The following is a 26,757-nucleotide window of genomic DNA, read 5'->3' as shown; positions in this document are numbered from 1 at the left end:
AATTAAACCCTGAATGCTGTCCCTGGGGGAGTGTGCCCTTCTAACACCATCCGGTAGGTCAGGCCTGTGCTATTTGTTCTGGTTTTGTGGGCAAACTTGATAATTCCCACAGAAGCATGAGGGGAGTCGGCTTAGCCTGTAAATAGTGCGGCGTAACCGAGCGAAGGGCCCACGAACACGCCGCCTGGCCATTAAAAGATGACTTTCTCAGTTTAGCATGTAGCGCCAGATCAGGGCCGGCTCGTTGTTTCCCCGCGTTTGTCACCGTGAGTGTCTCATGACACTATAATTACTTGCACCGGGGTCAGATTAGCACAGGTGCAAATGGCCGACATTTGTTTACATTCATTCCCCTGGAACGTCCAAGCAGGCCAATTAGCAGCTTATCCATTTCCATTCCTAGGTCCCAAGTTATCCAAAGTAATTCAGGAGAAATTTGCACACACGCACACACACACTAAAGACCCAGTTCATGCAATGCAGACTTGAAACATTTCTTTATAGCATGTAAGTAGTTAGCGGCAGGGATTAGAAACGAAGAAGGAAAAACTCTTTTTGCATCTGTTCAGTTCTCACATAAAAGTCACTTATCAATATAGCGCACAGAACGTTGCATCTGAATGTGGCTGATGTTCTAAAAACAGAGTGAGCAAAAAAAAACTGCATGCATCTAATTTCATTGGATTTATTAATAAGGCAAATGCTGATTCCAAACACATACAGAGGCTCCACAGCTTCGAAGAACCTGTTGCTGCTGGCATGAACGAGTCACAGTCAACTCTGGCTGTTATCACGTGTGGCGATTTATATGGGCCACATGCATCGATGTGTGCCAGAGAACCTCTCCTTGACCCTCCTTTACTATCAGTCTGGGGTAAAGCCGAGTAACGCCTATAAGCCAGCCGAGGCCATTATGCAGCGGGCGGACTGAAAGAGAGCTGTCATTAGGATGTGCTTAAAGACACCGGGCTGTGGAGTCTGGATCAGGGCCAGGCGGGCAAATGGGCCGAGGGGTGGAAAGACGAGCTGGGAGCGGGGAGGGCTAATTGGACAGTTTTGTTAAACTTTGTTGATATAAATATGGCCAGAGCTCTCTTCTCACCCCGTCTCTTTCCTTCACACACACATCTCTGGGTAATGATAGTCTTCAACAGGTGGTGGGCAAATGGAGGGGCATGAAATAGATACCGTGTTTCCTGAACAACCTCACATCTCGTTGTTTTTCTCCATCATTTTTTTTTTGGTCTTATTTGTTGTGAGCTGTTTTTTTTTTAGAGTGTGTGTGTGTGTGTGTGGGGGGGGGGGGGGGGGGGGTGGTGCCTCTCCCCCTCTCTGTGTGAGAAACCAAGGGGTGGTGGATTTGTCACCAAGTCAATGCAAACCAGCTAATATAATGTCCCTCTGGGAGCTGCATTAAGGGAACTAAAAGCCTTGGTCCATTTAATCCATGGGGATAACTGTTCCTGTTCCCACAACAAGCTTTGTTCAGGTGATGCTTAGAATGGGTGTAAATCTGCACCCAGTAATAATTTGCAAAAGGCATGCACGCTAGGTGGATTGGGTACTCTAAATTGTCAATAGTTGTGAGTGTGTTAGTGAAGGGTTTGTGAATGGTGCATGCTGGCACCCCGCCCTGGGTGAGTCCTGAGCTCAATGTCCCAGGAAGGACTCCAGTAGCCGCAACCCAGATCTGGATTCAGTCGTCATGGATAGTGAATGAGTGAGTGAGAATTTTTCAAAAATGACCCAACTATTATATTAAATGTATAATGTGCAAATGTACCTTGCTTACCTTGCATCCCAGCCAGGCTTGTGTCATTAAGATCCACCCCTTGGATATCAACCATGTTTTGAAGGGCCCTCCATATTGGGACAGCCCTGATGGGCCTCTTCTGTCACTTTCAGAAGGAACTGTCCTCTGAACTGAGGCCTATCCCACTCATTTGAGCATTCAGTGTCAGGAAGCTCCATCTAGTGGTGCTTTCTTATATGACTATTTTTATTTTGTCATGTCCTGAATTCTCTGGCCCACCAGGGGACGCCACATCCTCGCCTGTGTATTGTACTAATCAGGCCAAAAGTTTCCAATTACCCAAAAGTAGTTAATTACAACATTCTCTCCAGTCCATGTCCGTCATCTGTACTGTACTGTGCTGTGCTAGGGCTTTATTTAACTTTCCCCTATGAGCCCATTTCCATTTATGTTTATAATGAATAAAGTTATATTTAAGTCATGCACCTAGTCATGCACCTGTATGATAAGATTTCACAATTTTGCATTTTGAAAGGCCCATTTGGTTTTTAATTAGTGGGGCATTAAAAAGTTATATGTGCATAGCAGAGCTATCTTCATCGTGTTCTGTATAAAGGGTCATATAAAAAGTGAATTACAGGACCCCAGAAAAATAAATTGTACAGTTTGATAATTCAGAGGCTTGTTATTAAAAAAAAAAAAATCATATCCTCTGCGAGCATATCCTCGCAGTGAATCCCTCCGCTGTTCCCCAGATGTCATAAATCATGGAGCACATTTTCAAGGGAAACAAAAAGCATCATAAATTCTGAGTAAAAAAAACACGCACACACACACACATTCTAATGTCTTTTTTTTTTTTTTTTTAGTAGTCTTCCTTCTCCCAGTTCGGGGTCTGCTGGGCCTGTTATGCAGATTAAGTCATCTCTGACATCAGTTGCTGAGTTGGGCGCCCCGAAATCTCTCGCATCCTGTCCTGCTGAGCTCTGCGAGAGGGCTTACTCCTGAAGAGGCGCCTGAGACCACTCAACTGCAGGCCTGGCATTCACTGTCATATAACGGCCCGTTTGGGAAATAGAGAAGGCAAAAAAAAAAGAAGAGAAAGAAAAAGAAGGCGAAAAAAAAAAGGACTGAGCGCGCAGAGAATTGTACTGTGGTTCCAAGAAACTGCTGAAACAGAACAGCCTCCTTCCCGCTCTCCCTCCATTTTAATTGAATGGCTCGTTGACCAGAGTGTGCGATCTTCTTGTTTTATGTCAAACGTCCAATTGGCAGATTTTTTGATGATTTGTCCTCTGGCCTGAAAGAACATACAATAAAAAGTCAACATGGCTTTCAGAAACCTAAATCTGGTGTCGGTCTGTTGAACATAGCTGATGTGGTGGCGAGGCACCAATTTCTCTGCGCGCAGGGAATGAGCCGCGGCTGCAGGACCCGCCTGTGGGACACGCCGTCCTGCGGCCCTCCGGGGTCAGCTTGGGTGCGTGTGGTTCCGCTGCGTATTTTGTCTGAGAGGGACAGTGTTCGCTCTGGCATTGTGGAACAGAAGAAGGCCTTGGCCTTTGAGTGATTTATGGGGCTAAGTGGAGAGGCAGGGCGAGGGATGGCCTTAGCCGCAAGCAGGAGGAGGAGAAACCGCGGCAGGATGATCAGAAAACCAGGTGGGCAGTCTTTAGGACAGCCTCAGCACCACGACCCCGAGCTGAGGTTTACACATCACAAGAAAATGGCTATGTCCGAAAATTATAGCTATTGCTCGGTTCCTTCCTTTACATTATTTTTCCCCTCTCCAGTTCACCCATTTTGGGAATACCTGATAGAGAGAACTGGGGGGCTTAACACCAGCTGTGAATGGCCTCAGCAACCTTAGTGAGGGTGGAGGGGGTTCGCTAGTGGTTGTGCCTCAAATGCTGTAGCTGTTATTCAGGTTGATGAAGGGTGGGACGATGCAAAATGATAATGTGATTATGTTTGAATGAATCTGCACAGCCTCTCCTGGCTATTGTAACCTCAGGTGTTTTAGGGAATTCTGCCTAAAAAAAACGGCTTGAAGACTTGACGCAGATGTGAGGGGCCTTCAGACCACACAACTCTTACTTGGTAACGCAAAATCCACCTAAATTCGAACTTTTCTAAAGGTACGGACCGCAATAACCACGGGGCTTTACACACTCTGAAGTACAGTCATCACTTCTCAGAAGTTTGGAAACGCTCTTACATCACGCAACACTTTCAGTTATTCGTACAGATTTCGTTTTTTTCTTCTATGGAGCCCAGAGCGCGTCCCAGTTTCGGTTTAATACACGGCCCCACCGAAACCTTTGCGGCCGCAACACACCTGACTTCATCAGGATGTGAAAGTTGCAAACGGTAGCTGAATACTGTACGTATGAAGAAATGTCCCCCAAATGGTTATAATACACACCCTCAGTCACTGTTTCAACAGAAAAGCGAGGTTCTGCAGGACTTTTAAATGACATTTATCGCTAAATTGGTCAGAAAGAGTCAAAAAGGCCCATCACAACTTCTCAACTCAGAATGGCACGTCACCTCGCCTTTAGTAGGCGAGGGCTCCTGATTTACGCCTGTTTGCTATTGTAAGGACGCGGAGGACGTGGGGTGATCAGCGGGAAGTGAAATGTCTCTTCAAGAATGTCAGGACGCACCTTTCCTGCACAGTGCGCGCGTTCTGCTGTGCAACACCAAAGCGCCGCCGCCGCAGAAAAATCCCTTCCCACCGGCGGTTAAACTGGCCACCGCTCAGACCTCAGCCACGCGAAGTGTGACCAGACATTATCGCATTGTGTATTGTTTTAAGACTAAGAAGTTCAGCGGCTTGTTTTTCGTTCTCTCCCATGTACAGCATGCGCACGCGGCCTCGCGCGGGGCATTGCTTTCGAAGAAGAACACGGGCCGACACGCGGTGGTGGTCTGGGTTCAGGAGGAGCAGGTCACAGGGACAGAGAGAGAGCCGCCGGCAGAGCTCCATTGCACGGCACATTGAGCGTCCGCCCTAATGTTTGTGTTTTGAGGCATTGAGCTCAAGTGAAGCACACAGATCTCTGGAACTCAAGAGGAGCCTTTGTAGCTGCATTGAAGGAGGGAGCTCCTGGGCTGGCTTACCAAAACGGCCGTAGCGCTATTCATCACCGCCGTGCTGCACTCTGTAATTTGACGTTTTAATGTGGTATTACGAAGGCTTTATGAACTGGTAATTAAATGGATGAACAGAATGTAGTGCAAAAAGAAGTGTACGGTCTAAACATACGTGGTGAAGATACCGGTCCTGCATGGATCATGAGCTTCTTTTTACCGCATTTATCAGACGCCCTTTTCCAGAGTGACTTCCAGTGACAGCCCCCCTGGAGCAACTCTTGCTCAGGGACACAATGGTAGTAAGTAGGTCTGGACTTGTGACTTTGAGGTCTTTTGGGTCATAGGCTACAACACCACCACCCCCCCCATGTTAAATATAATTCCAAATAAAATTGTAGGAAACAACTTGAGATCCGTTGACGTTCTTCCAGTCAGCGATTACGGCGAAATCTGGGATGATATGCCCTGAAAATTGACTTTTTTTTTTTTTTTTTTTAAAGACCTCACAAACAAACACACACATGGCTGCTGTGACTCACACTTCCCCTCAGCGAGTCTTCTGGAAAAGATAAGCTGTCATGGCCCCCATCAGGCATCTGCTGAACTATTGACTGCCCTCCTCCTCGTGCGTCAACGCCCACAATGCCGGGCCCTGTCCCCGCGGCACCCCGGGGAGAGAATGCGCTCGGTACGGGCGCAAGCCATTACAGTTTCCATTACGGCCTTTTATTTACAACACCGGGGCGGCTTTGGGTGACGCTCTGCAGTCCACCTCGGCCGCGAGAAGCGGCCAGACGCTCGCTGCCGATCGCCACTGAGAGGTGAACAAAGGCAGGAAGATCAAATAATGCATTCATCACATTCCCGAGGGCCGGGGGCCAAGTTCATGTCAAATCCATAATAAGGAAAGTATCCTCGGCACAGCTTGTTTCCCCGACACGCACGTCACACTCTGCAGGAAATCTACACAGAGGATGTATTGATCTTCCTGCTGCTTCCTTTCTCACAAAACTCCAAATGGGCTCCGCCACATCACAGGCGGTCCCGCAAACAACAACCCAGCCACCCCCCCGCTCCGAAACTCCATTAAACACAATACCAAACCATTAGCCTGCCAAAACACTGACAGCTTTTGTTTATGTCGTTGCCATTTTTTGTTTCGATTTGTTTTATTAATATTTTTCCCCAGAAGACAATTCCCCAGTTCTCGAGAGGGCCCGGATGTTTGCTCCTGTGCGGGAAACAAGACAATTATATATCAATAAACCAATGCAATAGTCCATATGAAGGGAAAAAAACATAGTAGGGTTGAAATAATGCAGCACGTGCATAAAAACCAAGCTGTCATGGAATCATATGAAATAATGAAAAGGGAAATTAATACATTTTCCTCCCAAGGATAAATCCATCAGAGAAGTGGAAAAGCCGGTGATTACGGATCCCCATTTCACTTTGTCTGAGTCTGACAATATCATTGTTATTCTCAAATATGTCAATCGAGGTGAAAAACAGGAACATCTTGTTGTTTGTCCACCTTAATTAGCTGGTATAGACGAGAACAGTGACTGGGGTCATGCTGCAGAGGAACAGGGAAGAAAGATGGAACCGGTGGATTTATATAGAGCCGTGTATAGAGTCCATCACCTTGAAACAATATACTGTTCCCGAGCAAAAAGTCAAACGTTATTCACAAGCCTCTTTTTATAGGCCGATTGAGAAGAACCTTCAGGAACCGAATGTGTTGGTCATTCGCATCTGCGTTCGTGATAAATGGTGCTTTGGAGAGTGATCTGGACTCTGAATATAAATTCCTGAACGAAGAGCTGCATTACATCTGCCTCAAGGAATTATCGCCAGGTTTCACCAAAGTCTGCACAGATTTGCATAGCAAGGATTATTAATCTCATTCCTGTCATGCTCTGTCATTCATATCTATAAGCAGCCAGGAAAGCTGCGGTCGAGGAGGAGAAAAGATGAAACTTTGTGGACACTGACATCTTCTACTGCTCCACTAGCCAAGATACATTACAAAAATATTTTTATTAGTATCATTATCAGAATCACAATTTTCCATCAATATTTTATTCGTTTCAAATAAACACTGCTGTGCTGTGTATTTGGGTTCTATCTAAAGAATTTGTAGCATTTATGTATTTTGTATTTTTCAGGATTGTTTCATGCACTGGAAATAGAAAAAACAAAATAATTAATTGAATTAACAGAATGAACTCACAATAACAGAAATAATGAATTTTACCCTTGGTTTTTTCATCTTGCAGAGGAGGGACTAACAGGTCCTTGTTGTTTGTGTTGTTCGTTATTTCTGAAACCCAGAACTTTAATGAGCTGTAATGATGTTTACAATGGGATGAGACAATGGTGATCACGCACCCTACTTCCTCATTCTGGACGTTCCCATCACCATGTCTCCTCCCTCCTTCCTCAGATTTCCTCCACTTTCTGTCTCGGTATTTGGTGCCTTGATAATATATACCCCTTATGGTTTATTTAATTTAGGGGTGTTTCCAGGGGGGGGGCGCTGTCCGTGTAACTACTGATTGAAAGTCGCTCTGGTTAAGGGGGTGCCTGATAAATGACACAATTGTAAATTTGAATATAATTTAATTCATATTAAGCAATCAAATCCTGTCTGCACGAACGTCTATCCTATGCTACAATCATTTTTTTTTATTAATGATGAAATGGTCACATGAGCTCTATGAAAAACAGCAAACTTTAGTATATGGAGGCAAAATAAGTGACGGCACTTTCTTTGGCACCATTTGAACCAGTGTCAGACATACTGCATCTGTTGAGTACGTCTCAGCCTGGAGCACCCCTGCCAACGTGGTATAAAGCCAAGCACGACCTGAATGAGGTCAAGAGCACACAGCACCTGAGCTGGGAGCCAGGATCTCCGACAGACCGGGGAAGACTGGCGCTGTAAAAATGTGTTCAGCCTGGACTCATTGATGTTATCACCATTACCCAGACGCGACGAGGACAGAAGGCTTTTTGAAGCTCTACGTGCAATCGCAGTTAAAGAGAGAAAATATTTAATGAGTCCAGGAAAATGTCGATGCGTTCATTCGCATGTTCCCTCGCCGTCGCTCTCGGGCCACCTGACCACCAGTGCTGATGCATTTACAGCTTTACGGCAGCCACTTCAGCCGCTCTGACTCAATCGTTCCGTCTTCTCTCTCTGACCTCTGAGGAACAGGGAGGGGAAGAAAGCCGGAGCAGACTGACTTGGGTGGAGGTCAAGCTGGAGGAATGCGCTGGTGTGTGTGGCCTTCTCTCCGCACCGGCAATCCCCTCAGTGTCATTAGCATACCACAGCAACTGACAGCAGGCCGAAAGAGGAGGAGGAGGAGGAGAGCGATGAGGAGGAGGAGTGGGGAGGATTATATGTGTGCCGTGGAGATGGGGGTCATCTCATGGTTAATGAATCCAGCGTAGTGACTTATCTGTGAGCTTAATGAGCCCTAATAAAAGCCGTGTCTCTTGCAGCCTGCCCTCCGCTGTCTGACTCGTGTCACTGCGTCCGCCGACATGCCGGGGGCCCGGGGCCAACGCTGGGTTTCCACGCATCCAGCCAGCCACTTGCGCTCGGCAACGAGCCGGGAGTATTGCATGCCGTGATGTGGAAACTCTGCTGTAATGCAGGAGGCTGTGGTATTAGGCGATTACTTAATTCGTTTAGCTGAGTAAAGCAGGCCGCGCCGCGCCCAAGGGGGTTGGACTGGGGGGGGTGGCGCTGCCTCTACCACAGGGAGCAGAGCAACTGTGCTCGGCCCACTCGGGAAAGCCGAGCGGGATACGGTTTCAGCCGCGGAGGGGAACAAACCATTAACAAGGGCCTGGACCGACCTAATGGAGCAACTGCGAGATGTCGGCTGATGGGCGAATTTCCTTAAAGGGATGATAGTTTAGGTGATTTCAGGGTTTGATTTATTACACTTGACAATTTCACAGACAAACACAAAGCCCCTGAACCCCAGAGTTAAGACTGCCTATTATCGCCGTCTGGTAGATCTGGCAGGCCGAGTAAACAGGCTGGAAATGGGTTAGACACTGAGCTCCGGTCATTTGTCAGACATAATGAGGGGGTAAAAGAAGAGAACACTTTACATTATTGTGGCTAATATGTTTATAATTATCTGCTGAATGTGCTTTAAGGGCCATTTACATTTGTCCTTGTTTTTGCTTTTTACAGAAAACAATAGTTTTGTCCATTAACATAACATCAATCGCAAATCCAGATGTAAATAACTTGGCTCTTAATGAATTTGAATATCCGCAAAAATGTAAGGAGACGCATTATCCGCAACGATTAGTCTTGAGTTCCGATGGAATGCTGTGTTCGTTAAACACAAGTCTTCAGTCAGCTGAACTGAAGAAGCAATACTTTCAGCAGCAAAGAAGACTAATTCTGGTGCATCAGCAAATGTGGGTTCATTATTTCAAATATTTCACAGTCTAACTCATTTCAACTGTTAATTTTAGAATGCTGTACACCACTAACATTTTAGCCTCAGCCCTCGGTTCTTGTTCAGCAGACATTAAATAACAGTTGGTCCATGCATCATAATTATTAATACAAATAGAAAGGTCATGAGGTCATTTGTTTTTCTGTTTTCGCACTTATCCGTGCTGGGATGAAGCCACATTTGTGCTTCCAGTGAAGAGCTGAAGGCCAGAGAGAAGAGAAAGCGGCTGCCGGAGATTGAGGAAACGTGTGGTCTATTATTAACTCCTGGACTTTGATAACCTTGTGCAACAAACAGAACTAATGACCATCATTTAATGTCAAATCCCCACTTGCTACTGTGGCTAAAAAAAAAAAAAGGGGGCGAATTAAAAATAGACAACAATAGAAGACTGTGTGCTTAATTTATGGAGGTTTTAAAATAAAGGAGCAGCTGTCTTATTAATGTAGTTTCTGTGTACATAATAATTGTTGGCATGCACGTGTGCACGTTGGCGTTTCAATTAAAAGTCCCCTTTGCTTTACGGCGCACTCCCAGGAGCTACTGTCAGCGAATCAAAACACAGCTGCAGCGGGATGGAAAATGGGGAGCACGATTCAACACGTTTCAAGGCTGTGGGGGAAAAAGCTGTTAAAACCATCGCATACATTTGATATGCTCCGCTGTGTAGGACAGAATTATTAATTTGAGAAGTGGGCCTGCTAAATCTATCAGTCAGTTATTCTAAGAGGAATTGAAAGAACATTTGCAGCCAGCAGTTCAGGAGTGAAGGCCGACCTGTTGTTTTAACAGTTGAGACTTGGTTTATCATCCATTTTAAGAAGGGGGAAGTGTTACTTTGAGGTTGCATGTTCTCCTTTAAGAAACCTCATATTGCCACTTTGTGGAGAACTCAGGAACAGCAAGTAAAACTTGACTTCTTTATTGAACCTGCTGGAACCTTCACGCATCACGAAAGTGAAATATGCATTTGGTGCAATGTGTCTGATTGTTTGCCTTCACACACAACCGCATTGTGCCTGAGAGATGCTTTATATCGTATTATATCGTATTATATCAGCCCTTAGCAATGCACAAGAAAGGAAACCCAGCGCCATTGTCAGTTGTAAACAACTCATTTACTTTCAACTTTTCCTTGCCAACTTTCCTAGCAGCAGCACTGACCTCCCATTGGGATATTTAAGAAAATATTCTTATCCACAAAATGAATCCTTCATCTACAGTCCTGGCAAAAGCTTTGAGAATGACACAATTACAGTTTTTCACAAAGTTTTTCGTCAGTTTCTGTTTGTCCACCCGCCTCTTGAGGTTTGACCACAAGTTCTCAATTGGATTAAGGTCTGGGGAGTTTCCTGGCCATGATTTGATCAATGTTTTGTTCCCCGAAGCCGTCGATACACAGCAAAAGGTTTTAACTACTCATATGAATCAATGTGCCCAATACAATTAGGTCCCTTTGAGAAGAATTTTCCCCAGATCATGTGATTGTTCCAGAATGAAGTCAACAACACGTCAGGTTTGTGTAGCCCTTCCATCGGCTGAGCCTGTTATCTTTAAGTATGCACAGAAGATGAGTCCAGCTGATTAGAATCCCGTGTCTATGCACAAGAGCAGCAATAACTAAAACTTGATTAGCGGAGTCCTATCCATTATGAGATGTGTATTTGAAGGTTTTAGAGACATAAATTAATTTAGAGTAAGTTATTTATACTTTAACTCCGTACACACCATTGTTAAGTCACTAACTGTAGATCAGTGAACCAGCACTGTCTTACTTAATCTGATGAATTAGCTGGAAGAAAATGTAATTAAGAGTGTCAGTGAACATTTGAGAACCAAATTTTATTCCTTTCAAACCAAGGGATCATTACATAATCATATTCATACCTTACACAAGGCCTCTGTTGCTGGTATAAGAGACTTAATATGAGCATCCCATCTTTTAACCTTGACAAAGTCTGACAAAATGGTTATAAATATATATAGATTTTAAATCAGAAAAACATGGATAATTTATTTGAAAACATGAATATGATTTGACATGTAATGACACTTTACAGCAACTCCTTTTTTTCTCTACAGTTGATCTGAGTAATGGTTTCGGTCTTGGTCTCACCTTAGTGTATCTTGGTCTCAGTCTTGGACTCAGTCTTGGTCTTGGTACCCTCAAGTCTCTGCAATGTCTTGGTCTCGGTTAAAGCAATCTTGACTACAACACTTGTTAACAGAGGAAGAACAATGATTTCAAGCATCCAGTCTGCTCTTCTAACTCAATCAGCATGATAGAAAGATCTCCAGCCTTGTGCTCCTCGACACTCTCACTTGTGATAATGAAAGGGTCACTGAAAGGATCTCAGCAGGTCCTTTTGTGGCAGGGCTGAAATGCAATGGAAACGTTTTTTTGGTATTAAGTTCATTTTAATGGCAAATGAAATTTATCTGATCGCTCTTCATAACATTCTGGAGTATATGCAAATTACCATAATAAAAATGGAACCAGCAAACTTTTGAAAACCAGTCGTTCAGTTTTTATACAGATGTACGTACACACTTTTCCGGGTCATTTATTTATGAGAGGGTTTCCGCTGGCACGGGCTTTTATTTTGTAATATTTGAGCTCTTCCATGAAATCGACTTTTATTTTGACAAGACTCTCAAAGCGTGACGTGGCCAAACTAGAGACCACAAGCGGAAGTGAGCGCCACCACCTAGCTGCACAGTCCCATCCGACGCTGACGGGCAAATAATTCACACCAATGTAAGAAATAATCTTGTTTTATTTACGTGTCGATTTTTCTAGTACAAATTGCTAACGTTATTTAATGTATCTTAACATAATTGACCGTTTATAACGACCAATTGAACGTGTTAGCATTAGCTTGATAACGTATCATTCGAGGACTCGCATTGTCAGATGGCGTTTTGTCATCTAACAGTTAAATGTTTTGACGACGGTCGTTAATGACCGTTGACGTACAATGTCGACGGCTGATGCATTTTTCCTGGGACGTCTTCCGACGTCTTTTCTCCCCCCCCTTCTTCAACCTGGACGCTAGCATGCTGACGGACGTTCACCTGGCCGTGTTCGCCAACATGCTCGGCGTCTCGCTGTTCCTGCTGGTCGTGCTGTACCACTACGTAGCTGTCAACAATCCCAAGAAAGCAGAGTAATGTCCGGGATGGCGAGATGGCGTACGTAGCTGCGTTATAACGCGTGATGAAGGAGGAATGTTGCGCCATGCGTGGCTCTCGCACACATCGCTCTGTGTTTGCTCTTCTTGCAGGTTGGTTGAACGAGGACCACCAGTGATGGGATTTTCCAGTGCAACGTCTTGTAAATTATGCATTATTTTGTAAGAAATGTGTGAAATAAATGACACAACCGTGATTTTGAATGTTTTTATTAGAACACAATTCGTCGTTGTTTCCATGTAATAAAACTGTAATACATCAACAGGCTCAGAATTTAGTAACACAAAGAAATTAAAAGTAACAGTGCTGCAATTGACATGTGCTAAATCAATAGTACTGCATAAAAAAATGTAGACATTTTGTGGTAATTGCAGTTGGATTGTGCAGACCCTTCACGGTCCCCTGGATCTTGGAGTGGACCCTCAGTTTGTGCACGAGAGTCCTTGCTGGGTCAAAGACGCTCAAGCTTGGTGCCGGTGACACTAGATCCTAACTCACCACTCAAGGCATTGTGATCTCCTGTAAGGAGAAACGATGAGACGTTGACCTGGAGCACGTTACATGGCGGGTATTTGCGTTTTGAGGGTTCAGGGACAATGGACACCGTACCTGTGTATCTGTGTCCAAAGCTGTTTTCTCGGCTGCGTTCTTTGAACAGACGTAACCGTGTGCCGGGTTCCTAAGCAGAGCCTTAGAAGCCAGACCCAGGGCGGGGCTTTCCTTCCCAGACACCCCTGAACATGAAAATCAAACGTGTTAATAGGGGTATGAAGAAAGTTTCCTCTGGCTTTAAAGATGTCACTTGGTGGCGCTGTAGAGCCATATTTGCCAACCTGAGAAAGACAAGTGCTTCTTGATGCCTGGCTTGATCAGCCTCCAAACCTTCAGCGTGGCAGTCCCCATACTGCAGGTGGAACCAGCAGGGTGGGCTGCAGGGGGGCTAGATGTGTCCCCGGATGCGGTATTCTGCGCAGGTATACGAGCAGGTCGCGGTCGCAGCTCACACCTAAAACCATGACCACAGAATGTCACAGGATGGTTGATGATGTCCTCCCAATTAATTAAAGAAATTAATTATGAAAAACAGCATTTCTCAATTAGCATGTCAATCATGACTATTCAATATATATATAAAAAAAAATGGTAAAGAGCCTTACTATTGGTCAGTCATGGCTACTGTCTTAAATTCTGTGGATCAACCTATGAGGAGGGAAAATTTTCAATTCACCTGCTGAATTCCACAGAGGGTTTCCAACTTTGGGAATCCAAACTCACTGAGGCCTGCGGTGAGAGGGAATGGAACAGCCGTTACATAAGGAAAGTTACTGGGTGGCACGTGACTGAAAAATTTGCAAAAGACCGGGACCTGGCCAGGGAGAGAAACTCCTCTATGGAGCAGTGGCTGATGGAGGCCACCACCCGTTATACCCCCTCGGCCCCTCCTGCCATTCCGCGCCGGAAACTCTTTGCCATGTGACGCTGGTGGTCGCGAGTCAGGACAGCTCTCGCCTGGACAAGACAGCAGGGTATGAAAACGGGGGACAGGAAGATGAGCGCTAAGCATGACATGGTGTTGCAAACACAAAAATGCTCAAAAAGCCTCGAGACATTTAGACTTGTGCTCCTTATGACTCATGGGTTTTGGTAAAACAGTGATGTCAGCATTACATTCAAATGAAAAAAAAAAAAAAAACCCAAGCCATGGATACACAGGTGACAATGACACACTCATCACATCCCATACAGGCACACGGGTTCCAACAAACAGCTCCTGTGCTGACACATGCATTAGTCATAAAAACAGTTGAACAGTTGAAGGAATTTTGTCATTTATTTAGTATCATTGTAAAATGTGTCCTTAACCCTTTTGGTGTGCCTGTGAAAGATGGCATCATACACTAAAAAGACATTTATGGAGGTCAGGTAACGGTGGGATACATTCAGTGAATACTTGTCTACAGTTGGGGCAGTGGTGGCCTAGCGGTAAAGGAAGCGGCCCAGTAATCAGAAGGTTACCAGTTCAAATCCCGATCCGCCAGGGTGCCACTGAGCAAAGCATCGTCCCCACACACTGCTCCCCATGGCTGCCCACTGCTCAGTTAGAGTGGTGGTTAAAAGCAGAGGACACGTTTCGTTGTGTGCACCGACAACTACTTCATTTTCATTTACGGCATTTATCAGACGCCCTTATCCAGAGCGACTTACAATCAGTAGTTACAGGGACAGTTCCCCCCTGGAGACACTCAGGGTCAAGTGTCTTGCTCAGGGACACAATGGTAGTGGGTTTTGAACCCGGTTCTTAGGCAAGTGTCTTACCCACTAGGCCACTACCACCCATTAGTTGACCCGTATGAAGAAATAGCACAAAAGATAAACACACAGAGTAGTGCAAGAGCAGTCATGTGCACTCTTATCCATGAAGGGCTGATGAGTCTGATGTAGAAATTGACGCATTTGAACCTCTACCTTTAATCCCCCCACATTATGAAGTTGCAGAACATTAAACATACTTCATGGATAAGGTCACCCACTCCAGAAGCAGAAAAGAGGAAAAAGGCTGTGAAACCACATCAGTTTAATGACAGTGAATATTTATTATTTATTATAGAAAAGATCAGACATCTGAAATGACAGGTCACCACACATGAAACGAACCATTGAATAGAACATGTGCGAACTGCGCATATGTGTATCATAATTAGTTATAAATCATGAATATAACATTTGAAAGCACAGAACAGAAAGAAAATCTTCGGCATATGACACTTCCTGAATTTGTTACTTTGTAAATATGTAAATATGTGAAATATTAATTCTATAAAGTAGATATTTATATGTTGAAGGACAAACATAAGTCTGAAAAACATGTTTATAAACCGAATAAATAAAATGATAAAACATCTACAAACTTTTTTTTGAGATGGTGAAAACACAATGAAATATTGTTATTTGAAAAGTACCAGAATAAGCAGACAGCCACTGCTAGTCGTCACACATCACACCAAAGCGGCTCGTCTTTCCCAATGTTTACTCTCTTTTTTTTTTTTTTCCATTTAGAAAGGTCACAATATGTGATGGCACAACCTAGACCAGTTACATTATTCACCAGCTACCACAGCACCATGAACAGGTCCTACAGACAGCCCAACCAAACAATGCTGATACAAACACAGCATGCTGATTAAACTAATTCACCACTGATGAAAACCAATAGTGGTGGTCAGAATACTCGAACACAATGAGAGGCCGGGGATATAATACACACCAAACCACTAATCACCTACCGGTGGTCTGAAGATGGAGGATGGGCCTGATGCAGAATTGGTTTACATTTATATTCCAACAGGAGCAGATACAGGTACACTATGCTACATACGCCAGCTTCACCGCACCGCCTTCGATATTTAAAATAACAAGCCTGTCACCAAAGCATGTTTACAGTGATCAGATGTGCCTGCAGCACACGACTGGGCATCTGTGCTTTCAAGCAAAACGGATCATTAAAAATAGCAGACACGTATAGTGGTTAAAACATCTGAAGGAATAATACAGGATACAGGAGAGATTTAAATGGAAAAAAAAAAACTTCATCATGTGGTATTACCATGGTCCTTTTACTGTCAGCGGACCATGCCGGTGACATTTCATGGTGACGTTCCAGAACTGGCACTAAATTAACATCAGGAGTGCAATACTGCAAAATACAGCCAGCTAATCAGCACTATATATATGTACAAAGAACCATGTTGAGCAAAGTCACCAAAGTGATGGAAAAATATATATATCCATAAGGCTGGACAGATGACCAATAATATCAAAAGATATCTTTGCTAATTTTTTTTCTGGCCACTAAATTTATAAATTTGTTTTTATTCTGCGGGAAAAAAAGATTTAGTCTGCAGCGCAGGTATAACAAAAAAAAAAAAGCCAAAACTATACAAACATTATTTTAACTCAAAAATTTACTGTAAATATAAATGCATCAAAACGCACAAAAAAAAATCCCACTATATTCTGTTATTGTTCGGACCGCATTACACAATGCCCATAGAAACTCTTATTTGGCATCTCGTATTTCAACGTTAATGTCATTCCATTAATGCTACTTCAAGAGAAAAATGTATAAAATGAATCTGTTGAGATTTACTTAAATAAATGTGCATGAACAGCAGTGTTGTCATAAAGATAAGGGTAACTGAGTGTACTGTTTTGCTTCTGGCTTTCCAGCAATGAATGTCACACACCTCTGACCCTAGAACTCTGTTGGCCGAAAGCACCACATCACCTGCTGTAATAGACTTTAAACAGAAAATAAGGTCATTTATTCTTAAAAATTCCCCAGGTGGCCATATTCAAATAGCTATGAAATTACTTTAAATACAACAGAAAAATATAGATTTGTAAGGTGCTACAAATAGACTGGGGTGCAAAATTAAATCTTTAATTTCACGTATTTCTTTTAAACGGAAAAAAAAATTAGACACGTCTCCAGGGGGTTAGCACCAAACTAATTCAAACACACACACACACACACACACAGTGTTGTCAATGCCATCACTCTTGTGTGGGCCGTGTGATCTGGCCCTGCCCTGCTGGGGTGCTGGCGTCACTGAGGAAGGCAAGCGGGGGCAGGCCCTGCTGGAGCAGGGGACTCAATTTGGTGAGTAGCCCAGAGCGAGGCATGGCCTGCAGGGAGGGTAGGAGCTGGGCCAGGCTGGGCGGCTGGAGGGAGTACAGACCTGCCATGCTGATGGAGCAAGGACTGGGGCCGGCCACAGACACTGAGGATGATGATGGGGGAGAGGAGGAGGAGGAGGAGGAGGAAGAGGACGAGGAGTAAGGAGAAAGGGGAGGGCGGGAAGGGGCTGGCTGGCTGTTGCTGGGAGACCGTAACAGGGGGCGGTGGTGGTGCGATCGTCTCTTCTCCTGAGCTTTAGACTCTACAGAGACACAAAAACATGTCACTCATTCCCTCACATGCACAGTTTTCCAGAAAGCCACTCAGATGCATGCTGGGTAACACAAACAAAGACATCCTATACTGTTTTGGAACAGACAGTTACTGGGTAACAAAATGTCAACGCAACATGCAACAGTTGGATTCTGACTTATCAGTCAGCCAACAACATTTTTTTACTTATTATAAAAAAAATAATAAAAAACTGCACTTGATCCAGTTCTGGCAGTCCATGTCATACTTGATCCTGGGTTTGTGAACACCCAAAGCCACAACCCAGTGCTTGCAACCTTTTCACGTACAACCGCAGACACAACCAGACCAAGTAAGCTCCTCCCCCGAGAGGACTGAGGGCGGGGTCTCCGGAGTTCTTACCTCGAACAGGTCCCAGGGTTCTGTGGACAGATCTGTGAGGTGCAGAGGGGTGTCCGGAGGCTGCGTGGGTTTGTGCCGAGGGGCTGCACCCGAACGTGAAGCTCGGGGAGCTCTTCAGCTGGGAAGACACTTGCTGGCTCCCATTGCCGTTGCCAGTGCTGTTGCAGCGGGTCCGACTCAGGGAGTTTTCAGAGGCAGAGCTGCTCAGGCCTCTAGGTTAAACACAGCACAATGGAGTCACTACACTGTGTATTTAACCAATTTTAACAAACTGATGTGTGATTAGATTACATTAGATTCCCGCCTGATTTACGGAGGTCGTTGGATTTGTTGTAATTCAGTATTAGCGACTCAGGTTACTGCCTTTGTCTTGATAGAATTCACCTTGCGCTGGGAACGCAACCTTGAATGCGGAGTCTTGCAAGCTACCAGTTATGTCATGCAAAGCTACACTGTGAACAGACTTGCCACCGAAAATGCCAAACAATGCCACTCTATATATTGCAAAAGCGCCTTACATATTCCAAAGGTCATACAACCAAAAAAATAAAATAAAAAAAAAACTGCCTTAGACAACTCAGACACGATCATTTACATACATGCCAAGCAAAAAAATAGTGTACAGGTCACTTTCAAATTCTAACCGGCACATATATAAAGCTAATGACAGCTTTATTTCAGCAAACATAAAAAGATAATGCTCGGTGGGTGTTTTGTTGAGCACTGAGCTGCTGGGGAGGCGGGGTTTGTGCTCGCACAGGGCACCAAACAGGGAGCCCCGTTCTGCGATGTCACCGAGTCACGGAGATGTGTGAGGAGCAGAATTTCTACCAGCATGTTTGCTTTCAGTTGGAACGTGGTACAGCACTAGAAGAGCAAAAATATCGATCCAATACTAAATATTGTATTGATCGAGCCGCACAGCCCTAATTTCTTCCCCTCGGTAGATGTCAGGGAATCTTTTAAACACACGATTGTGAATTTTTCACGGCAACGCTGCTCTGTTAGCGGTGAGCAGTCTGCCCTTTTGCACACCCACAATACAAAGGCCAACGTGGTGGTGATCCGATTTAAACTTTAAAATGGCAGCGCTTACGTCCACAGATAAACCCTTACATAAAACAAGACCTTCGCATTTCATCTGCTTAATCAAAGAAAAAAAATCTGTATTATTCCAGTTTTAGCTAGTTATTTCTGGAAAAAAAAAAAAAAGTATTTTCACTGTCATTACTTTTTTCTAAAGTTCTACGCCTTACGTGTTCTTAGGGGGGCTGCCGGTTTTGAAGGCAGTTCTCCTGACGCAGTTGCTGATTCCTTTGCTGTTCCGCACGTGTTTCAGCATGGAGGCGCGTAGGTTAGGCAGACAGCTGTGCTCCGACAGGATGAGCCTAGGCCAGGGGTTACACTCGGCCATGTCCAGGGCTGCTACGGCAACAGCGCGCCCCACCTGACACAGGAGTACAATTGTTTGACTTTTGATCTAGAGTGACAAGGTTCAATTTATTTTGGACTATTCTTTATCAATGAATAAGCCAATTTGTTACAGTAAGTATTTACCTGCTCGTAGATCTCCGGAGTGTACTTGGGTGGAAATGTGGAAGGGGGTGGGGGGGTGGCACGGCCGTTGTCATGGCACGCTGGTGGGACGGTGTTCATAGAGCGGCCGGTGTTATAGTTGCACTCCAGAGTGTAACTGAAAATGAGAAGGAAAAAGTTGAAATACACTATATATAAAGTAATGATAATACTGTATAATAATGAAGTACTAATAATACAGTAATGACAGAAACACATAAACCATATGAAGTGAAGTGATTGTCACATGTGATACACAGCAGCACAGCACACGGTGCACACAGTGAAATTTGTCCTCTGCATTTAACCCATCACCCTGAGTGAGCAGTGGGCAGCCATGACAGGCGCCCGGGGAGCAGTGTGTGGGGACGGTGCATCAGGATTCAAACTGGCAACCTTCTGATTATGGGGCCGCTTCCTTAACCGCTAGGCCACCACTGCCCCAAGTATATATGTATGTATACACACACACACACACACAGACACAGACACAGACACACACTGTACGTGGGTAAATAGTTAAAATACAGATTTCTGTTTCCCAGCACCTATGGATGAGGCCAATGGCTTTGTGAATGGCAACCCTGCCACTGCCCTCTTTCGACTGGCCATCACGCTTGTCCCGTGCGTACATGTTCTTCTCAGAGAAGTTACAGCCCAGGAAGTCGAAATGTGCAGAGTTAATGGCGATGAGCTTGGGATACAGCATATTCTCCACCTTCAGCACAAACGGAAAAAAAACCAGACAAGTCATTGAAGATCAAGGCATTGCGCAAAAGGCAAAAATAGATTCTAAGGAATGGAAAATAGGACGCAAATCAAAGATACACAAGCCTCACCTGATGGCTTTCATCAGCAAGGCTGTTGCCATACATGAAACAACCGCGCTTAGAGGCATGGCCATGCAGATCCACATAGTACGCAACACCACTTTCTTGGGGAGGGATCTTCTCAGAGGGGGCGGAGTTAACGAGAGGCGGTACAGAGAGATTGCTACAAGCTTCATTCTCGTCACAGGGCCCCTCCTCCCTCTCTACAGCATCCTTCTCCCACACGTGGCCCTCGTTCTCCTCCAGCTGCATGGGAATCTCTGGCGAGTCGATCGCTGGACCCTCCCTGCTCCGCGCCGCCTCGTTCCTGCGGTTCAGACAGCGCTCCAGTTCAGTAGGCTGGGGCGCAGGGGTGAGTGCAGCGTCGGCCTTGCTGTTGTGCTGATTGGAGGTCTTGGTGCTGAGGGGGCACTGGTTGGACGAGGACCTCCAGCAGGGTGAGTTCGGGCCTAGGCGGTTGTGCTGGTGGTGGTAGAGTAGCAAGGCTTTGGCTCCATAAATGGAGGGATGGAGCTCAGGGCTCGGGTTCAGGTATTGCCGGTTTAGATTTACTCCTCGAGAGTCAGTCCTGTTAAAAGGAGAAAAAGTACTTGTATCTCAAAAACTGAAAGTCACTGAAAGTTAGGAATCCCATTTGGACCCAACAAGGACTACCATTGGAAACGTTGGTACTATGCCAGAAAATAGTGGAAATGAAAGTCAAGTCTTCCACCATCAGGAGCTCTGGTACACTTTGCATTGGGAACCGGATGTTTACACAGTATAAGCCTAAAAGGGATAAAATTGTGTGCCTCTCTGACCACATGCTGACCTGTAGTGACCCCTGACAACTCCATCAGGGTTGAGCATGGGAATAAGCTTGAACACAAACATCCTGCGCAGCATCTGAGCTCGAGGGTCGTCCCGGTTCAGGATGAAGTTCAGGAAACCGTTGAAAACAAAGCTGGAGGGCGTCTCGCCTGGGTGCACGCGGCTGCTCAGGAAAAACACCTATATATCACAAACACACACACAAGGAAGCCCAATTTAGGGACTGCCACCTCACAAAAATGCGAGAGCGTGTGCGTATGTGTGCGTGCTCTTACCCGTTTCCCCGTAAACCGGTGAGCTCTAGGTGTGCTGTGGTCAGGGAAGAGCTTGTCCAGCCTGGGCTCCCGCTCCTCTTGGATACCATGACAGGACGTCACAGTCAACAGGTCCACTCTGTGCCCATCCAGAGAGTGGCATAGCAACTCACGGTGGTAATACACAGACTCTACGGGACTGGGGCGCACGGGATTGCAAAAGAGAGAAGAAGTGACCGAGACTGATGGAGGAAAAAAAAAATACAACATATACAATAAAACCCACCAAAAACAAGGACCGGGAATAGATCATTTTCTACCTGCATGGCCCTACAGAGTGTGTGGTGCTGAGCAGCCGCTGGTCCAGCTGCTGCAGCATCTCCTGGCACTCCAAGTAGGAGAGGGGGTAGCAGAAGGCAAAGTAGGTGGTGGCTCCACGCACATCAAGAAGACGATGAACGAAGGACAGGACAAACTGGTTCTCTGACAGCTGAGGGACAACGGACACCTTCTGGTTAAGTAATTTACATTTCCACATTAGTGTAGGCTGTCAGCTTAAGAGTGTGTTGTTGCCTCAGATTAGGTTTGACACACGTTTTCACAAAATGTTGAATCCACCTGCACATAAGATGCACTGCATTTTGTTTCAAGAAACAGCTGAAGGTGGGTGCAGTACCTCAAAAGTGGGCCTGTCCCGCACCCTCTCCCAGCGTGTTTTGACGGGCAGTGTCCGGACAAACGGGGCCATGCCTTGGGAGTAGAGTTTACTCTGCTTGTTCATATTCATTACATTGATCTTTAACAGTTTTCCAGGAGTTGCACCACGGACGCTGAAATGGAACCATGATCTGGGAGGGAATTAAACGAATCAATTAGCAAATGAACAGATAACGATTAAGACCATTGTGATGATAAAACTGCCCTCACCGGTTCCCGTTCTCAAACTCGCTCTCTGCGCAGTCTGGTTTAGTCCAGACGTTGAATTCGTAGTCGGGTGCGGCCGGGGGGCCATTGCTGATGCTGCCAGTCCCGCCGTTTTCTCCATCACCTGCGCCCCGCTCCACCTTCTCCACCCTGGCCAGGTTCCCAGAGTCGAACCGCGAGCCGAACACCAAGTTGCCGAACCGGGCCTCCATGATCTCAGAGTCCAGAGTACCGTGTGGCCATACCGGAGTTCATTCTGCCCACTGATGTCGTCTCAGTTCACATCTACTGATGGGGAAACACACACACACACACACACACACACAGGTACTCAGTCAAAACAGGAGGGTTAGTGACACTGTTCCTCCCTGCCTCCTTCACACATCATAAGAACACGAGCAGAAAAGAATGAGCTGATGCAAAAATCAATAAAACAGCAGAACGGGGCACAATACATTTACATCATTTATCAGACGCCCTTATCCAGAGTGACTTACAATCAGTATTACAGGGACAGTCTCCCTGGAGCAATTTAGGGTTAAGTGTCTTGCTCAGGGACACAATGGTAGTAAGTGGGATTCGAACCCGGGTCTTCTGGTTCATAGGCGAGTGTGTTACCCACTAGGCTACTACCACAATATTTAATAGTAAACCGTACACATGCTACAAATATGCACGTAAAAGAACTAAACTGCTGAGCGGACAGTTTACAAAAAGAGAAAGATTTAATACCTAAGGGTAGGTGATCGATGGCAGCCACTGTCACCGGGCAAGGTTGGACGGTTTAAAGTAGTGGTCTTAAAAGTGATCTCGCTTAATTGATGTCCTTTTATCTACGAACGTTTTGTTTTTTTGTTTTTTTAAACGGCTGTCATCTTCACGTTGCCACTGGTTACTAGCAACAAAACAAGGAGCTGCTTTGATCACGGTTTCGGGCGGATTTATTTGTGCACAAACGCGTTTTCTCTGGGCAGGACAGTGGTCCGTTCATGTTAGCTGCACGGCACTGACGTTAGCCAACGATCTGGGAGTGCTAGCTGAATAAACATCGATGCGACGCAACGTCTCGACAAAAAGCGCAGCTTCGCTGCGCGTCCACGCATGGTAATAAACCGGAGAGCCGTGAAATCTGAACGTAATGGGTATTTTTTTTTTAATGTAGATGATGTTACCTTGTCATGTACGCCTCCTCCGCGGACCGAGGACTACGCTGGTCTTTAAAACCCAAACAATCCAACCGAACCAAAGCGCATCGCGACTCGAGATGTGCGACTCGCGGCTCCGCGTAGGCTGAGAAACAGGCTTTCTGTCGTCTATAATGATTACACGGCTTACAAAACATCTATTAGGAATGCATACATCTATCAATCAATAACATCTATCTATGTATCTGTCGAAATGTAAATACTGTTTACATAAAACAGTCCAAATACTATCGACGTTGTATATGTTGCCGCCTCCTGGTGTTCAGTCGCCCTGTTACATTTCTATGTAGGAAGAAGAGCACAGTAGGTCTTCTGACACAGCACTCAGTCTTTATCTCAGCAGCAAGTCAAGGGGCAACAAGCTGCGATCGGATTGGCTGCAGCGGGCGCGAAGGCGGGGCAAAGACTCGCGGCGAGGAAGAGACACAAACTTTCACATTTACGGAATTTAACACTGCTTTGTACTCTACGTCTGATCGTCACACCCTTTTTGGTTAGGCTTAAATCGACAGCTGCAGTGTAACGGAAATTATCAGACAAATTACGTACCAAACACAGAGATTATTTCAGATTTTCGCATGTTTATTTATAATTTGGCCCTCTGGTGGTGTGAAATACTATTGTGGTGCAACTGATTAGAAGGAAAATATTACAGGGACAGTATAAATAAATATAGACATGCATAACTCTTGCTTCAAATTATTTCACTTTTTCATCAAAAATCGAACATTACTACCGTTTAAAGAAAAATATTAAAATTAATTATGCAACCGAATTATAACATTTAATTGTTGTTTGCAAGGGATATTGTGAGAAAAAGAGCATCTCGTGGAGGATGCGGGCATCGATCCCGCTACCTCTCGCATGCTAAGCGAGCGCTCTACCATTTGAGCTAATCCCCCGGATGTGCCAACAGGAGGTCTGTCGATTCTTTGTTCACCAGAAGGAGGCGTCAACCCGACAAACGGTTTTTAGATACACATTTCAAAGTACAATAAAAAAAAACAATGATATGACCAAATAAACAGAAATCACAAAAAGAAAATTTGTAATAAGACAGGGACATATAGTAGGAGCATGGAAATAGGAGAAAAAAGAACAACACTGTGACTTTATACAATTCGAATAGAAAGTAAATATTAAAAATGTTAAATAGATAGACCAGTTTAATTCAAAATGTGTAGTTTGTATAGCCTTTGAAATCTGCCAGAAAGAAATGTAAAAAGTCTTACAAGCTCTGTGTCAAACATTTATCGAAATATTTTTAAAGCACAACTGAACATTGAAGATTGATATGCATTTTTGCTGTCACACAACAAATAACAGAGACGTAAGAGTAAAAAGGATCTTTGGAGGATGCGGGCATCGATCCCGCTACCTCTCGCATGCTAAGCGAGCGCTCTACCATTTGAGCTAATCCCCCCCGTACAAAACACACAGGTCCATAAGCGCTCTGACGGTCCGATGTCCGCGCATGCGTACTGGCGAGGCGTTATACCCGGATGGAGCATGCTTATAACAATTACACGACATTTCGGCACATTAAGCATTCGTAAAGGTGTTGAAAGGGTCATACGCACATTACTAAATGAACAAATAGTCGACGGGATTTGCAGCGTTTTGTTTTATGTGATGTTGCAAACCAATTAAATAAATGTACACCGCCTCGCGATTCTGAAAAAAGACGTCTGAGAACCGTGTTCCAGTCAACCAAATGCAACAACCAAAACGCGAGAAAAAATAAGTTTGTGTCAGACATGGGGTAGCGGTTTTAAACTCAATATTGCGCATGCGCACGATATCCGAGCTAATGGGATAGACTGTTACACATATATACTGTTACACGTTAAGTATTTGTGTTCTTGTTCAACTGTGCTGCACCTTTAATTGCCCCTCTAGTGTAAAGAAAGTTTTGAACTGAATTGGAGATCAGAAAGTCACACAGCCGAACTAGTATCAGTTCAAATTGTCAAAGTTTAAATTACGCTAAGCAACCAGTAGAGGGGGTAAAAAAGCATTTAAGGCAACATTTTCCCGCAACGATTCATGGAATATACATTAATATGCATATCCACATTATATAAAATGACGTTTAGAATTTCGTAATACTTCGTATTTAGAATATACAGGAGTGCTGCAAGTAATAAAACAATCCAATAAATAAACAAAAAAAATAAATCATACAATACACACAAAATACACAATACGGTGGTCCGGAAAATGTGGAATACCAAACCCTTCTGGAAATAGTTGAAACCATAAAAGAAAAAAACCTAATTACATAAGCAGCGTTCCAGGGCTTAACGACAGAAAGTAAAAAAGTGGAGGATGCGGGCATCGATCCCGCTACCTCTCGCATGCTAAGCGAGCGCTCTACCATTTGAGCTAATCCCCCTGCTGGAGCTCTCTGCTCAGTGACTCTAGAGTCTCTTTCTACGTCAATGCTTCGGTCTATCCCAACAGAAATGTTGTTACCTCAAAAATGTCCGCTGACATCCACGTGTTCATGGGATTCTACTGTCCTGGGAAAATGGCATGATGGCATCGTCACAGGTAACACATGATACTATTTCTACACATGCTATTTTACCCTAAACATGTGAGTTTTCGGTGAGTTTATGAACCCTTGTTCACATCGTAATAAATTGCCATTCATCATAATCCAATACACAGTTCCAACTCCTCCTCTGTGTTCCCGATCATGACCATATATTTCAGATAATATATAAACGGTGTGGCATAAAATAGAATCGCTTCTTATCTGAATGTTAAAATCTTTTAAAAGTCCACAAATGAATAAAAAGCCTCTTCCTTCGAGCCGGATTCGAACCAGCGACCTAAGGATGACAGCAAAGCCACTACAGTCCTCCGCTCTACCAACTGAGCTATCGAAGGGATCTAGTAAGGCGCTAAATAGTACTCGTACCGAGGATAATAAACTAACAGACCCACAAAAACACAAAAACATCAATATTTCTGTGGCTCTGTTAGTTTACAGGTTCGCACCACGGAACGGGATTTCGAGGAGAGGGAAAAGAAACCGCCTCCTTCGAGCCGGATTCGAACCAGCGACCTAAGGATGACAGCATAGCCACTACAGTCCTCCGCTCTACCAACTGAGCTATCGAAGGGGTTAAAGCAACGGCGGAAACACGTCAATAAATACAAAGTTTACAAAATGAGACCAAATGAAACATGTTCTTTGACTGGTACATGATTGTACTGATCAGCACCCCTCTGTACACACCACCCCTCTGCTACGTTCCCTCCACTGGCTCCCAGTAGCTGCACGCATC

The 26,757-nt window shown here is 44.7% G+C and overlaps 2 protein-coding genes and 5 non-coding genes across 10 annotated transcripts; 1 reads left to right on the top strand and 6 right to left on the bottom strand.

Annotated features, from left to right (window-relative positions):
* The first annotated feature begins 12,090 nt into the window (after positions 1–12,090).
* Positions 12,091–12,793, top strand: ost4 (oligosaccharyltransferase complex subunit 4 (non-catalytic)). Its single transcript, XM_028953549.1, has 3 exons — positions 12,091–12,097; positions 12,396–12,531; positions 12,624–12,793. The coding sequence occupies exon 2, from the start codon at positions 12,397–12,399 to the stop codon at positions 12,508–12,510; it is 114 nt and encodes a 37-aa protein (XP_028809382.1). The 5' UTR covers positions 12,091–12,097; position 12,396; the 3' UTR covers positions 12,511–12,531; positions 12,624–12,793.
* Positions 12,725–23,714, bottom strand: agbl5 (AGBL carboxypeptidase 5). 4 transcript variants are annotated; one of them, XM_028953547.1, is made up of 17 exons: positions 23,429–23,714; positions 22,260–22,544; positions 22,009–22,180; positions 21,653–21,822; positions 21,354–21,531; positions 21,080–21,258; positions 20,278–20,836; positions 19,987–20,156; positions 19,421–19,556; positions 19,120–19,310; positions 17,864–18,075; positions 17,271–17,471; positions 13,898–14,040; positions 13,760–13,812; positions 13,365–13,537; positions 13,141–13,265; positions 12,725–13,050 (listed from the first exon to the last, which is right to left on the bottom strand). In XM_028953547.1, exons 2-17 carry the CDS (start codon positions 22,466–22,468, stop codon positions 13,033–13,035), a joined length of 2,889 nt encoding a protein of 962 aa, XP_028809380.1. In that variant the 5' UTR covers positions 22,469–22,544; positions 23,429–23,714; the 3' UTR covers positions 12,725–13,032. The 4 variants fall into 4 exon arrangements, 3 of the variants coding, with proteins under 3 accessions (XP_028809380.1, XP_028809379.1, XP_028809381.1); XM_028953546.1 differs by having other exon boundaries at positions 22,260–22,541; XR_003742384.1 differs by lacking the exons at positions 12,725–13,050; positions 13,141–13,265; positions 23,429–23,714 and adding an exon at positions 15,042–15,061 and having other exon boundaries at positions 13,449–13,537; positions 22,260–22,468.
* A 576-nt stretch (positions 23,715–24,290) lies between these two features.
* Positions 24,291–24,363, bottom strand: trnaa-agc (transfer RNA alanine (anticodon AGC)). The gene has a single exon. It is a non-coding gene; the product is annotated as a tRNA-Ala (tRNA).
* A 448-nt stretch (positions 24,364–24,811) lies between these two features.
* trnaa-agc (transfer RNA alanine (anticodon AGC)) lies at positions 24,812–24,884 on the bottom strand. Its single transcript has one exon. It is a non-coding gene; the product is annotated as a tRNA-Ala (tRNA).
* Positions 24,885–25,783: 899 nt separating this feature from the next.
* On the bottom strand, positions 25,784–25,856 carry trnaa-agc (transfer RNA alanine (anticodon AGC)). The gene has a single exon. It is a non-coding gene; the product is annotated as a tRNA-Ala (tRNA).
* Positions 25,857–26,270: 414 nt separating this feature from the next.
* On the bottom strand, positions 26,271–26,356 carry trnay-gua (transfer RNA tyrosine (anticodon GUA)). The gene is given in 2 exon segments: positions 26,271–26,306; positions 26,320–26,356. It is a non-coding gene; the product is annotated as a tRNA-Tyr (tRNA).
* A 150-nt stretch (positions 26,357–26,506) lies between these two features.
* trnay-gua (transfer RNA tyrosine (anticodon GUA)) lies at positions 26,507–26,592 on the bottom strand. The gene is given in 2 exon segments: positions 26,507–26,542; positions 26,556–26,592. It is a non-coding gene; the product is annotated as a tRNA-Tyr (tRNA).
* Between the last annotated feature and the right edge of the window lie 165 nt (positions 26,593–26,757).

The sequence above is a fragment of the Denticeps clupeoides genome, chromosome 14, assembly GCF_900700375.1.
Source record: "Denticeps clupeoides chromosome 14, fDenClu1.1, whole genome shotgun sequence".
Lineage (NCBI taxonomy): Eukaryota > Metazoa > Chordata > Actinopteri > Clupeiformes > Denticipitidae > Denticeps > Denticeps clupeoides.
This window is presented reverse-complemented; position numbering and strand designations above follow the sequence as displayed.